Source organism: Tamandua tetradactyla, chromosome 23 (genome assembly GCF_023851605.1).
Source record: "Tamandua tetradactyla isolate mTamTet1 chromosome 23, mTamTet1.pri, whole genome shotgun sequence".
Taxonomy (NCBI): Eukaryota; Metazoa; Chordata; class Mammalia; order Pilosa; family Myrmecophagidae; genus Tamandua; species Tamandua tetradactyla.
This window is the reverse complement of record NC_135349.1, coordinates 32,296,175-32,311,949: the sequence shown is the minus strand read 5'-3', so window position 1 is coordinate 32,311,949 and position 15,775 is coordinate 32,296,175. Positions and strand designations below refer to the sequence as shown.

The 15,775-nt window shown below is 37.8% G+C and overlaps 1 protein-coding gene across 3 annotated transcripts in view; it reads left to right on the top strand.

Annotated features, from left to right (window-relative positions):
• Positions 1-2,961: 2,961 nt before the first annotated feature.
• The window catches only part of TNRC6A (trinucleotide repeat containing adaptor 6A), a 101,916-nt gene continuing 89,102 nt past the window's right edge, over positions 2,962-15,775 (top strand). For 2 of the 3 annotated variants that reach the window (XM_077141512.1, XM_077141504.1), the window contains exons 1-2: positions 2,962-3,113; positions 3,497-3,544. Coding sequence is in view for 1 of the 3 variants with exons in the window: in XM_077141504.1 (XP_076997619.1) it covers positions 3,109-3,113; positions 3,497-3,544 (53 nt within the window). In the remaining 2 variants the exon portion in view is untranslated. The other variant, XM_077141508.1, reaches the window with a different exon arrangement.

The window sequence follows — 15,775 nt, the reverse complement described above, 5'->3', positions numbered from 1 at the left end:
TGAACAACTGGAGGCAGCTTATGTAGAAAGCTGTTTTGAGAAGCTTGGCTGAGAAGGACAAATGGGGCTGGAGAGAAATGAAGCATCAAGGGAGTTTTTCTTTTTTTATGTGTGAAAGTTACTGGAATACGTGTGTATGTAAGATGAGAAATATTCAGCAGAATGAGAGACTGATTATTTAATAAAGAGAAAGGGTAATGAGAGGAAAAGATCGCTTGGTTGATGTCTGGTAAGAAGTCGGTGCTCGTCTTATACTGTCATTCTTCTTTAACTAATTTTTAGAGTGCTGGTTTAAAATAGTTATGTACCCCAGAAAATTCATGTGCTTTCAATTCTGATCCAATCTTGTGGGGCCAGACCTATTGTTTAGGGTAGAACCTTTCAATTAGGTTTTTTCCACAGAGATGTGATACACCCAGTTGTGAGTGTAACCTTTTGTTTAGATGGCGATGTGACTTTCCCCATTCAAGATGGGTCTTAATTAGTTTACTGGAGTCTTTAGGAGAGCTCAAAGAGAGGGAAAGGGTTCAGAGCTAATGGAAAATCAGAACTTTGGAAATAGAGAAGCCCCAGGAGACACCAGGAGCTGAGAGAGCCAGACAGAAGCTAGACAGGAGTCAGAGACCAGCAGATGTTGCCATATGCTTTGCATGAGATGCTAAGCAAGCCAGAACCTGGAGAGAGCCAAAGGAAGCCAAGAAAAGAAATCCAGAGTTGCCCCAGAGACGCTAAGAAAGGACCAGCAGTTGCTGGCCACTTGCCTTCCCATGCTACAGAGGAAACCAAGACACCATTTGGCATTTTTTAGGACTCAAGGTATCTTTCTCTGGATGCCTTAGTTTGGACATTTTTATGGTCCTAGAATTACAAACTTGTTAACTTAATGAATTCCCTTTATAAAAGCTGATCCATTTCTGATATTTTGCATACATGCAGAATTAGCAAACTAAAACACTTAGGTACAAAAATCAAGCAGTAATTACAAAGTGATGGGCATGGTTTTATAGTACAATCTATATTTCAGTCCAGGAGGAATCATGAAGTATGTCAAGTCAGTATGAACAGCTATTCCAGAAATTCTACCTTCTTAACTTCCATGGAGCTGGGAATTAGTTCAACTTCAGCACTATTGGCATTTTGGGCAAGATAATCCCGTGCTGTGAGGGGCTCTCTTGTGAACTGTAGGATGTGTAAGAGAATCCCTAGCCTCCCTCCACCTGGATACCACAAGTACCCACCCCCTCAGTTATGACAACCCAAAATATCTCCAGATATTGCTATATGTACTTAGGGGGCAAATTTGCCCTATTAAAAACCAGGGAATTATTCAAATCTAAGAAAGTTTAACAAAACCATCAGTTAACCTTAATAGCTATGTAAATGTTGATGAATATTACTGGTGTTATCACCTTATGCCGTTGTGGAAAATTATTCATAAACCTGTTACGTAAGCATACGGTGCTAAACAAACATGATCATATTTTTTATCTCCTAAAGAAATACTGTAACATAATTAATAATTATAATTGTTAATATAAATTTTATTATCATTTATTATAAAAATTTATAATTAATAATTATTAACTTTTTAAGAAAAAGGATCACGAAAGAAAAACAAACCAAATATTTGCATGGTGTGAATTGACCTTACGGATAATGGCAAGGAAAGGAAAGTCACTAGCATTTGTTTAGTGCCGCTATGTTTCACATTTTGTAAACCTGATTTTTTAAACAAATGTATTTCTAGTTTTTTACTTGTTCGTTGTATAAGACAAAACAGACAAAAAGCAGACACACTCAAAGAAGAAACTAAAAAAAAAAAACACAATACACTGGTTAAATTTTTGTTGCATATATTTTTGGACTTTCTGTGCATTCATTCATTAATTCATCAGTAAAATCGCACATCTCTCTATGAAAGGTTAGTTACTGAACGATCAAGGGAGGCTTTTGTTTTTAATGGGAGAGACTTGAGCTTGTTTTAAAACTAGTTGAAAAAGAGGAAGGTGGGATAATCCGTGGTGTGAGGTTTCTGAGAGGAGGGAAATATATTTTTTGATTTACATATATACATGTATCTTACCATCTACATATATATGTATCTTAAGTGTATTAACATATATGTATCTTATTGTGTCTGCATGTTTCTTACTGCGTGCGCTACTTTGGAACCTGCTGTCTCTCTTATTCTTGTGACAGTGTCCCGTTATTCTTCCTCCACATTATTTTTATAATATCCGCATGCATGCCAGCTCAATTTTTAAGCTACTTCGTGACACTGGACATTTTGTTGTTTTACAGTTTTTCACCATCATCAATACTGCGACCTAACATCTTGATAGTGAAATATTTGTACATATCCAGGATTATTTCTTGAGCAGATATTCGTGCAAGTACAATTGCTGAGTCAAAGGGTCTGCAAAATTCGGTGTGTAAGAAATCGGGTTTAAATCTCAGCCCCGCTCACGTAGTCATTCCTTATAGAGGGAAACGAGAAGCAGAGAAGTAATATAACGGACCCAAGGTAAAAAATAATTAGCAAGTGGTCGCATTCAGAAGCTGCACGGGCTCATAGTGCTGCAGCAGGAGTAGAATTTGCGGTTTAGGCGATTTTTTTTTTTTTTTTTTTTTTTTTGGTGTTTCAGTAGAGGAGGGGCGGTAGGAGGAGGAAACTTGTGTCGCAGCAAAGGAGGAGGGGAGGGCACCAAGTCAGTCGGCCGCGGCGAGAAAAGGTGGGCTCCGTGGACCCCTCAGCCGCTCTGCTAGACGTCTCGGAAGCTGTAACCTCCCAGGGGTCCGGTCGGGAGCTGCGCGCCTTGCTCCAGCAGTTGCCAAAAGCTGGCCAGGTCTGCCGACTACGCTGCGAAGGCCTACATCTTGGGGCCAGTGGCTGCGGCGCCCCCGGAAGGGGTTGCGTAGTGGGGCATTCACTTCCGGTTTGGGGCCTGCAGCGACGGCGGCGGCGGCGGCGGCAGCGGCGGCAGCAGTGGGTCGGTGTAGAAAATGGCGGTGGTGCAGCGGTTCGGGCCTCTTCCCGCGGCGCTGCGGAGGGTTTGAGGCTCGCGAGCCTCGTTCCCCGCGCCCCACTTGCTCGTGCACTTTACACACATGAGGTGAGCTGGGCGGGGACTACCCGCTGGACGGGCGTAGCCTCGGTCGCTACCGCAATGCCCGCGATTGCGGGCGGTGGTGCCGGGCGACCCTGAGACCTCGGGCCTCGCAGGGAGGGCACGGGCTGCGGGGTTGCAGAGGTCGGGCGGGCGGGGAGCGCACTGGGGACCGCCCTGCGTAGCCCGGCCGGGCCACAGGGCTGTGCCTTGCCCCCGCCGCCTGACCACAGTCCGGGCTGCAGACCCGCAGCTTTGTGCGCCCCCTCCCCCGCCACGCGCCTTCCCCCCCCCCCCCCCCGCCCTTTCCCCTCCCCCATTCCACCCCTGCTCGAGCCTCTGCAGCAGCAGCTCCGTTTTCACGCGCATCTCGTTTTATTCTGTTCTAGAGAATTGGAAGCTAAAGCTACCAAAGACGTAGAAAGAAATCTAAGCAGGTAAGATGGGCGAGCCTTCGTCTCTCGCCCCATTAATCGTGTATTTTCACTTTGGCTCGCCCTTTCTCTGTTTAGAAGTTCCCCCGTGTCATTTTATTTCGCACGCAGGGAACAGATATTCGGGAGAAGCGGCCGGAGGGAATATGGGATGGAGGGATTGCGGGGAGATGGGTAATTACGCGTGTGTTCTTTTCTTAGAAAAAAAATCAGCGAAAAGCAATTCTTGTAAACTTAGTTAAAGCATTCTCACCCTTTTAGAATTTAATTAGGGGACTTGCGCATTAATTACTATTGTAAATGGTGCAGGCATTGTGTGACTCATGATTGAGGCGGCCCTTATGGCGGGCTGTCAAACTGTTTTGGCTTCCCCGTTATTACTTTGTAGCTCAAATTGTTGCCTTTATAAAGAAGATACTATGTGTTCGCATTTTTTCACCCCAACACATTGTGGTTAGGCGGATTCTGTTGCATTGGAAACAGTTTTGCCCTTGAACTTTACCAAGTATAAGCTGCATTTGGTTTTCCTTTGAAACTTTATTTGTTTCTGCTCTTTTTAACAACTGGCAAAATAATAAAAAATCTGTTCCCAGTAAGTGCTTACCGTTTCTTTTTGGCTGGAGTGCTCTTGCACTAGTAACCTAAATTATCACAGCAAAGGAAGTTTCTTTTGTAGTTTAAACAATGTCTTCATGGCAGTGTGTAGCTTTATTGAACTTTAATTGCTTAAGGATCAGGGCATTGCGCTGTATTTAACTCTTATTCATATTCCTTTTATGCCTTATGTCTTTCCTTTTTTGCCATTTGCCATTGTCACTCAAAGAAACTTCTAGATTAATCAAATCAGGGAATGGTTTCTTTCACTTGGACTAGAATTTCTCATATCTCAAGATTTGGTGTAGTTTGCAGTTGATGGTTGTAACTTTTAGGTTTATGTATTAATAAAATTCAAGTTTTCTGGATGTTTTTCACCTTACAGAATCATTCCAGATTACAGGCTTTTTTAGTTTTATAGATATTAATCTGTTCACATGATCATTAAAGAGTCTGTTTAGTTGGTGAAGGATGGACATCATTAACTTACCCAATTAAAGTGATTTTTGGTGACTTAACATAATATGGGATCATTTAAAGGAAAGTAAGCCAGACATCACTGACTAAATAACTTTTTCTGGGATATTTAAGTAAGTTTTGTTGTTAAAAGCTATTGAAGAAATATTAGGGTATGAACCAATAAAGGAAACAGGTTGTGTTATTAAAGTGTAACTTCAGCAGCAGAAAAGAGTTTGGAGTTTGGCTCTATTTCTCCTTTCCATTTTTACTTTGTCAGAATAATCTCTATGGAGGTTTTCGAAAATTTGAATAAAAATCGTCTCTGCACCAGGTGTAATTTTCATATTATAATGACTGTGTAGAATTTGGAGGTTTGTATCAGTTAAGTATCAGAGTTTGAATCCTAACTCTGTAACTTACAATGTGACCTTGACTCTTGGCAAATTGCTTAACCTCTGCCTAATCTATAAAATGAGAAGTTTGGGCCAGACAGTTGCTGAGGTCTGTTAGGCCCCTTGAGTTATATAAAAAGGAGACTAATGTTGTCCCCAGCCACAGAAATCATGTACTAGAGTAAGAAGAGTAAGTACATAAGTAACTGTTATACAAGGTAGGTTATGTAAGGGTCAAAAAAGATAACATTTCATTTTTAGGCTTAAGGATCCTCAGCTTGTCAGAAGATACCACAGGAAAAGGAAAAACAAATATCAAGGAAATTATAAGGGATTGTCTATTAAGGGTCCTTTGAGAGGGAAACATTTCATAAAGGTTAAAAGTATTCTTTTTATAGGATTTTATAGTATACTTTATAGGAAAAGAGATGTGATGGGGGAGGGGGCATGTGCTTCCTTTCGACCCTTCTCTAGATTTACTCTTCCTTTTCCCAAATACGAATAGCATTTCTCTTTATCCATAAATGCCCCGATCCCCAGGAATTCAAGGCATTATTCTGTGTTGATTTAACATTTATTGAGCATCTTCTATGTTCCAAGTACAGAACAGGTACTAAGGAGGGGAGGAATGGAAGTAGCTAAATTTATTGAGTACTTATTACCTGCCGGGCACACTTTTCCAAGGACTTTACATGTATTAGTTCATCTGATCCTTGCAGCACCCTATAAGGTAGCTATTATTATTATTCCTCTTTTGCAGATGAAGAATATGAGGCACAGAGATTAAGTAAATTGCTGGTGGCCACACCTGTGGCTATTAGAGGTGCTGTGTGGCTTTGGAACTACTTGAAAACTTTAAACTTCTTTTTGGGGAGGCAGAACCCACAGATACATGAAATACCTGTAGACCAGGGTTTCTCAGTATGGTTACTGGTAACATTTTGCATTGGTTAATTCATTATGATGAGAGGTGTCTTACCTGTGTAGGGTGTTCAGCGGCATCTGCCAGTAGCACCCTCCCCAAATTGTGACAATCAAAAATGTCTCCATAGTTTGCCAAATGTTCTGAGGGGCAAAACTGTCCGTGGTTGAGAACCACTGTTCTAGATCTTCATTATTTTGAGAAGATAATCAAGCAGTTGGATTTTTAATGTAGAATCTCCAAGACTTTAAGTGTTAGGTATTTTAATACCGTGGAAACGCAACCCTATCTTGAGGACCCCTAATTTGGAATCTCTGGTCTCTGAATGTCAAAGATGCATTGTGTGCTGCCATTCTCCTACAGATCCTCAAAACAATGTGCCAGGTAGCTACTGCTACAAAATTAGCACAAGTTATGAACTTAAATAAACTATCTCTCAATTCACTGTTGGCCATTAATATTGTTAAATTATATCATTATCATGGGCATTCAGAAGAGAGAGTTATCATACCTAGGTGTGGACCATGAGCATTGGAACTGGATTTTCAAGAATGAAATCAATTTTGAAAGGCAGGTAAAAGGGTAGAGTAAGAACAGAGCCGCAAAACTACAGGCACAAGATCTGAAAAGTAGTAGGGATTATGAAATAGAAGTAAAGTAGTTTAGTTTGGAATATAAGGGATTTGTAGCAAATAGTTGTGGCCAAATTTGGAGTTTCTTGAATGTCAAATTGAGGAGCTTGCCTAAATCTTTTTGTAGTGGAGAGCTTTTGCATGCTTTAGGACTGAGTAGCGACAAGAGCACAGTAGTAGTCTTAGGGGCTGGGATTATTGGTTAGACATAATTATGGGAGATCAGCTAGTGATCTGGGCAAGAGGTCATGAACACCTGAATTAAAGGGTGATAGAAGAGAGTGTGAAATGCTGTGGAGGTGGAATTTGGGATTTGGTGGCTGATTACTTGTGAGAGGAATCTAAATACACAGAGGTCTCCATTTTGGATCAATGAGAAATTGACCCAGCCTCTGATCAGAATGGAGATCAGAATACTAATAGGAGTCTGGGGAAAGAATATGATGTCTCATTTTCCGGTTGTATAAAATCTCTTCTAGTGCTATGCAGTTGGTCTAATTTGTACGTATATTTTGGAGGCCATAGTCATAGAATCATTGAGTATTTAGAGCTGGTTATGACCTTAGATAGAGATCAGCCAGTATTTTGACCTCTTCTTTTTACAAAAGCTATGGTTGAGCCAGTATTTTGACCCATTCATTTTACAAAAGCTGTGGTTGAGAAGATCAAGTAACTTGCTCAAGGTTATATTCTCTGACCAAGTGACGGGGCTGGGATTCAAACAAGGCATTTTGACTCCAACTCTAGTGTTCTTCCTAGTATTTTATTTTATGCTTCACAATAGGAAAAATATAATTTTGATATCTCCTTTTTTTCTGAAAAGGTAAGAACAGTTATGTCTATATTTTATGCCCTTTCAAGAAATGAGTAATCTACTTTAATGTAGGCTGCATACTTCATGTTATATTGTTTATTTTTTCCCCCTCCTAAACCAGATATTGAATGCCATTGTTCAACAAAAGTTTTTAAAAGTACTTCATTATACCACATAATATAGCATGTAAACAGGGACACTGTTCGAAACACTTCTGCCTGGGGAAAATGTTATATCATAAGAGACTGTAACAACAGGAGTAAATTGGAATATTTAGTCTCCCTAGCTAACTAAAATGGATCCTGCTCTTACAATTCATCAATCTTTACCTGAAAAGTCTGTTTTTGTTAAACTTTTCTGTTGTTTTCCAGGGATATGATTTGCAGGCTGGTGAATTCATATTAATATGTGTTTCTAGCCTAATTTGGCCGACTATATGATAAATAAATTGATAGAACAAATAAAGCGCAAATTGTATGCTTAGTTTAAAATGTGTAGCAACTGTCGGGGGAAAATTTGAATATAAACATCATAAAATCTGACTCCTATTCTGTAGCCTGTTCTGCATTTTGGCATCTGAAATATGCCTGCAAGTACAAATTGGAAAGACTTAAAATCCATTATAGTTGTGTTTTATGACAACCTCAAAAGTATTGCCTGTGATTGAAAAACTAAAGATCTAGGTATGTATATTATGGGTTCTCTTCAGATTGACTTATGACAGGTCTGTCACTCAAGAAAAACTCCCCCTTCCATTTTAAATAAAGAAGGGGGGAAAAAACCCTAAAAAGAACAGTGGACTGAGTAGATATATTTCTTACCTAGATTTACTAATTATTTACCAATTAGCATTTTGTTACTTGTGTATCTCCCAAGAACAAGGACATTTTACCTAACAACGAATTACCGCACAGGGGAAATTAAACTTTGTCACAATACTATTTCGTTCATATCCAAATTTCCCCAATGGTCCCAGTCCTGTCTTTATAGATGCCTTTACTTTTACCCCCCCAGTTCTTTAATCCAGTGTTGCATTTAATTGTCTTGTCTGTTTAGTTTCCTTGCATCAGGAACAGTTCCCTAGCCTTTTCTGCCGCTTTCATGGTATAGTCCAGGCTAGTTGTTTTTGCAGGCTTCACTGTGAATTTGCCTGATGGTTTCCTATGATTCGATGTGGTTTTAAAAATGTTTGGGCAGGAATATCCCATAGGTGATGATTTGTTATTGATGTATTATATCATGCTCCCTCACCCATGATTTTTAAGCAAATTAACTGGAAGGTTATTCAATGCTTTTACCTTTACACTAACTCATTATTTCATTTTAGGAAATAAGCAAGTAGTTTAAACTGAGATGTAATTTAAATGTTTAAGGTTAAAATAATTGTAGGTCTTCATGTTTAAATTGATCAGTTGTAATGATTGATGGTTTTATGAAAGAAGTAGTACCCTTATGAATTGCTAGACATAGACGTTGTTTGTTTTCAGCTTTGACCAATGATATAACTCTGGTAAGAAATTGAAGCGTTGGAGCTGGTTTTGTAATGTGCTTTCTTAAGAAGAATTCCCTTTTGAAGTTCGAGTAGCAGTGTGCCACTAGAACAGGAATTCTCATCCCTCTTATCTGATAGGAGGAAGTGTGAAAAATGGAATGTTTCTTTTTTTAAAAAATAAATTTTAAATAAACTTTTAAAAAATGGCATTTATTAGATTTCAAAGAATCATGGTTCCTGAGAACTTAAGAAGTATTGCATTATAGGAAGGGTGTCAGAGGAGCAGAATAGTGTCAATAAAAGGTGTGAGATTTAAGAACAGAAAGAAACATTGAACCAAGACATGGTTTTTGTTCTAAAAACAAAAGCCATGAAAATAGATGCTGTTTAAATTTCCTTTTTTAAATGGTCTTAGTTTAAGAGTGATTTGTGTTTGCATATTCTGTATGTGTATGTGTTGGCTATGAAGGAGAAATCCTAGCATTTCTATACTAGGGGAAAGCATTTTGAATTTTTAGCAGTGGTATGTTATGTGACGATGACTCAGCTGACTTCCCGTTTCAGATGGAATGTTGAAAACAAATTGAAACCTGGTTGAAGAATTTTATACTTTGAACCTTACAAGATATTTTCTGTAAACAGCAATTGATTGGATTTTGTATAATAACAAACAAGATTCAATTAACTCACTTGTTTTGCTCTCTCTACTATTGGCTTTCCATCAACTAGCATTTATTGAGCAGCTTGCTGCAGTGATATTGAATATTTTTATGGTGTGTTTTGTTGTCTTCAGTCCCTTCTGTTCTTTTGAAGAAGCCTCCCAAAACATGTGTGTCCACACAAGGAAATGGTGGTGCATGATGCTAAATATGCATTGATTTCTAGTGTATTTGATTTCTCTTTGATAAGTGACTATACACAGGATGAAATATTTTATATGTTGTTTTGCTTGGGAATCCCTAGGCTGAATGAAGCATTTACATGCTTACCATATGAAAATAGAGAGGGACCCATAATGTGAATTCTTTTCACTGCTACAGGTTAGTCATCCTCGAGTCACAGTTCTGAGCCTGTCACTGTTTCTTATAAACCTTTGTTGGCTCCCCAGTGACTCAAATTAAAGCTTAGTTTGTTGTTCTCTGCTTAGTTTATCTGTTATTCCTTGTCTCTTCTACCTCTTACCCTATCCTCAAATTCATTCTTCAATTTCTCCCTCAAATTTTAAAACTATTATTGAGATATTATTTATATACTCTCTTAAAGGATTCAGAATGCACAATTCAGTAGTTTTTAGTGTATTCACAGAGTTGTGCAGCAATTACTCTACTTCAGTCTCTATGGGTTTGCCTATTCTGGACATTTCATATATTTACTCTTTGGCCTTTTGTGTCTGTCTTTCACTGAGCTTGTTTTCATGGTTCATCCATTTGTAGCATTTATCATTACTTTATTCTTTTTATGGCTGAATAATATTCCATTGTATGACTACCACATTTTGTTTATCCATTCATTAATTGATGGACAATTTTTGATGTTTCCCCTTTTTGGTTATTATGAATAATACTGCTGTGAGCTGTCATGTACAGGTGTTTGGACATTTCTTCATTTCTCTTGTGTATTTGGAGTGGAATTGCTGGGTCCTACAATAACTCTAATTTTTTGAAACTATCAGTTTTCCAAAGGGGCTGCACATTTTACATTCCCACTAGCAGTGTATGAGGGTTCCAGTTTTTCTCCATTATCATTACCACTTGTTAATTTTTATTGAGATATCTTCATGCACCATGCAGTCTATCCAGAGTACGTAATCAGTAGCTCACAATATCATCACATTATTGTGTATTCGTCACTATGATCATTTTTCAGAACATTTATATCACTCCAGAAAAAGAAATAAAAAGACAAAAGAAAAGCCCCATACATCCTATACCCCTTAGTGTTCCTTCTCATTGGCCACTAAATTGTGATCTACCCAGTTTTTTTTAAATCTCTTACCCCCCCCCCATTATTTATTTATTTATTTATTTGTCCTTATTTTTTTACTCATCTATCCATATCCTGGATAGAGGGAGTGTCAGCCACAGGGTTTTCACAATCACGTGGTTACATTGTAAAAACTATATAATTATACAGTCATCTTCAAAAATCAAGGGCTACTGGAACACAGTTCATCAATTTCAGGTATTTTCCTGTAGCCACTCCAATACACCATAATCTAAAAAGGGATTATATGCATAAGAATAACCTTGAGGATAACCTCTCGACTCTGAAATTTCTTAGCCACTGAAACTTTATTTTGTCTCATTTCTGTTTTCCCCCTTTTGGTCAAGAAGGCTTTCTCAGTCCCATGATGTGGGGTTCCTGCTCATCCCCAGGTTTCATTTCCCATATTGCTAGGAGATCTGCATTCCTGGGAGTTATGTCCCACATAGAGGGGAGGGCAGTGAGTTCACCTGCCAAGTTGACTTAGAGAGGCCACATCTGAGCAACAAAAGAGTTTCTCTGAGGGTGACTCTTAGGCATAATCATAAGTAGGCTTAACTTTTCCTTTGCTGGAATAAGTTTCATAGGGACCAGCCCCAAGATCGAGGGCTTGGCCTATTAAATTGGTTATCCCCAATGCTTGTGAGAATATCATGCATTCCTCAAGTGGGGAAGTTTAATATTTCCTCCTTTCTCTCCAGTCCCTTCAGGGGGCTTTGCAAATGCATTTTTATTCTCTGCCAAAAGGATGTATTGGGGCATCACACTGACCTGTACAAATCAACAGAATCTCACTCCGTAATCAAGATTCTTTGTAATTAAGTTGTTCAAATAAACTGACCATACAGCTAAATTAGATATTGCACCACTTGTTATCTTTTTCGTTGTAGCTATCCTAGTGAGTATAAAATGGTATCTCGTGGTTTTGATTTGCATTTCCCTGATAACTAATGGTGTCAGCAGTTTTTCATGTTCTTACTATTTGCATATCATAGGAGAAATGTCTATTCAGATCCTTGCCCATTTTAAAAATATTACTTGTCTTTATTAGAGAAGTTGTGTATTTACGAAGCAATCATGTATGAAATACAGGATTCCCATATACCACCTATTATTAACACCTTGCATTGGTGTGAATCATTTGTTACAATTGATGATAGCACCTTGTACTATTGCCTACAGTCCATGGTTTAACTTATGGCTCACTGTTTGTATAGTATAGTTCCATGGATTTTGTCCATTTGTTAATTGGGTTATTTGTGTGTGTGTGTGTGTGTGTGTGTGTGTGTGTGTGTGTTCAGTTGTATGAATTCTTTATATATTCTGGATATAAGTCCCTCATCAGATTTATGGTTTCCAAATATTTTCTCCCATTCTGTGAATTCTTTTTCAGTTTCCTGATGGTATCCCTTGAAGAAAAACTTTTAAATTTTAGTAGGTCTTGTGTGTATCTGTTTTGCTTTTTTGGAGGGTGGGGGGTGGAGTGTCACCTGGGTATTGGTACCCAATCCAAGGTCATAAAGATTTACTTCTTTGTTTTCTTCTAAAAATTTTATAGTTTTGGCTGTTACACATAGTTCTATGATTCATTTTTGAGTTAATTTATATATATAGATATATATATCTGGATGTGAATATCCAGTTCCAGCAACATTTGTTGGAAAGACTATTTATCTTGGCACCTTTGTTGAAAATCAGTTGACCATAAATGTAAGAGATTATTTCTGGGCTCTCAATTCTATTCCATTGATTGTATGCCTATAATTATGCCAACTCATACTATCATGATTACTGTAGCTCCACTTTTTGTTCTTTTTCAAGATTATATTGATTATCTTGGGTCCCTTACATTTCTATCTGAATTTTAGGATTAGCTTTCCAGTTTCTGTAACAATGGCAACTGAGGTTTTGATAGGGGTTGTGTTGAATCTGTAGATCAATTTGAGGAGTATTGCCACCATAATTAATATTAAATGTTCCAGCTTATAAACATGGGTTGTCTTTCCATTTACTCGGTCTTTAGTTTTTTTTTCAATGATATCTTGTAGTTTCCACTGCACAAGTCTTGCACATCTTTTGTTAAGTTTATTCCTAGGTATTTATTCTTTTTAGTGCTATCATAAGTGAAATTGTTTTCTAAATTTCATTTTTGGATTGTTCATTGCTAGTGTATACAAATACAGTCAATTTTTCTATGTTGAGCCTGTATCCTGCAGCTGTGCTGAACTGGATTCTTAGCTCTGATAGTGTGTGTATATGTATGTTTGTGTGTGTATTCTTAGGATTTTCTAAATGCAAGAGTGTGTCATCTGTGACTAGAGATGGTCTTTACTTCTTTTCTAATCTGGGTGTCTTTTCTTTCTTTTTCTTTAATTTCCTCAACTAGAACCTCCAGTATGAATAGAGGTGGCAAGAGCAGGTATCCTAGTCTTTTCCCTGAATTTAGGGAAAAGTATTCAGTCTTTTGCCATTAAGTATTGATGTGAACTGTGGGTTTTTTCATAGGTGGTCTTTATCAGGTTAAAGAAGTTTCCTTCTATTCCTTTGTTGTTTTTTCATAGAAAGGATGTTGGAGTTTGTCAAGTGCTTTCTGTGTCTTTTGAGGTTATCATGTGGTGTCTATCCTCTTTTCTATTAATATATTGATGTATTGCATCGGTTGATTTTCATGTGTTATACCAACCTTGCATTCCTGGGATAAATCCCACTTGACCATGATGGACAATTCTTTTTTTATTTATTACTGAATTTGATTTGTTATTCTTTTGTTGAGGATTTTTCAGTCTGTATGTATGAGTCATTGACTTACGATTTTTCTTTGTTGATGCCTTTGTTTGTTTTTAATTCCTTGTACCTGAGTTGATCTGGTTTGGGATCTGGAATCCGGGGCTTCAAGCTATTGATTTGGCATCTACCTCGTTCTGCATTGTGCCGTAATTGTTTTCATATATTCAATTCCTTTTTCTACTGTATGCTCTTTTTTCTGTGGGAGGAAGGGCATGTTGTTATTACAGCCTTTTTTATGTCTTAATCTCAGCCTGGTGTAATATTTTTATCTAGTCTCTTATAGCTAACATTCCATGTACAACTTACTATGTACATATGTTAAGGACTTCATCTGCATTACCTAATTTAATCTTCACAACAACCCTTTGAGGGAGCTGCACTTTGAAACTTCTCACCAATGAGATGGAGGCTTAGAGAAGTTAAACAAGTTGCTTAACGTTACACAGTTAGCTGGTGGAGTTGAGATTTAAGTCCATTTCTCTTTGGCACCAGAGCCTGAGCTCTTAACTGCATGCTGTACTGCCTAGGAAATGCTTATATGAATAGATTGAATTTAAAATGGTCGTTGAAGAAGTAGAATGACAGTAGGACTAAGACTGAAAAGAGTGCATTTTCCATGGTGATGCTGGAGTGATAGGTAGTAAAGGCAAGGAAGCAGAAATTGGCATCTAATTAGAGGGTCCAGTTGTGGGGAGTACAAAACAAGTAGAACTGGTTTTTCTCTTCCAAAGCGACAATTAGTCTTGTTTGAAAGAAGTGAGATTAACATCTGAAATAATTAGAAAGTGAGTGTTATGTAATTAAAGGTCAAGGGTGAGGTCTGTGTGGGCTGAAAAGAATAATGAAGGAACTGATAATTAAGCTAAGCCACAAAAGAAGAGTAGGCTTTAGGTGGGCAGATTTGGCAAACCTGGGATTTGGGTCATCCTTACCAAAGTATTGCCTTGTATTATCTGACAAATCACTTAGATGTTCTGAACCTTGGTCTCTTTTAACTGTCAACTGGGAATAATAGCAGTTTTGTTTCAGGAATATTGTAGGTTCAAAATGGATAATATGTCAGAATACTTTGTATACTACAGAATGATTCTGTCGTTATGGTGGGATGTTTATTATACACTCAGTTTCTAATCTCACCAACTTTCCTCAACCTGAGCTTGTTTTTTTTTTTAACATGGGCAGACATCAGGAAATGAACCCAGGTTTCCGGAACAGCAAGTGAGGACTCTGCCAGTGAACCACTGTTGCCTGCTCAACCTGAGCTTTATATTTTGAAATAATTTCAGTTTTAGAAAAGTGTTCAAGAATGGACAAAGAATTCCCGAATATCCTTCCCTCAGATTCCTCAAATATTGACATTTAACTACATTTGCTTTATCATTCCTTCTTTTTATATGCATAATGTTTTTTTTTCTGAACTGTTTAACTTGCAGTCATGGTATTCCTTTACCCTGAAAAATCCTTAAGCATATGTTTCCTAAAATCAAGGACATTTTCTTAGTAACCACAGTACCATTATCAAAATTGAGAAATTAACAGTGGTATAATCTTCTTAGCTCTACAGACCTTTCTTAGCTCTACAGACCTTACTCAATTGAAATTTTATGAGTTGCCTCAATAATGTCCTTTGAGCAAAACAAAACAGTATTTCCTGGGCACGGATTCAAACCATGATCACATGTGGCATCTAGTTTACATTTGTTTAATAATCTGTTTTTCATTGTTCTTCAAGACCTTGATATTTTTAAAGAGTACAGGCTAGCTTTTCTGTGGAGTATTCTTGTATGTTTGTTGATGTTGCTGTATTTGTCCAGTATTTCTGTATCTGTGTTTTGTCTGATATTTCTTTATGCTTAGATTCAGGTTATGCATTTTTGTCAGGAATAGCACAGAACTGATGTTTCTCTCAGTGCTTGATGTCAGGAGACATGATGTCTATTTACCCCATTACTGGTGATGGTAATTTTAACCACCTAGTTAAGGCAGTATCTGTCTCTTATCATGGCTATAAATGTACTATTTTTGTCTTTGTAATTAATAATTATCTTGTGGGGAGATACTTTGGAGACTGTAAATATCTTTTTTCTCATCAAATTTTCACCCATTCCTTTTAGCATCCATTGATTCTTGCCTGAATCAATTGGTTGGTAAGTGAAGAT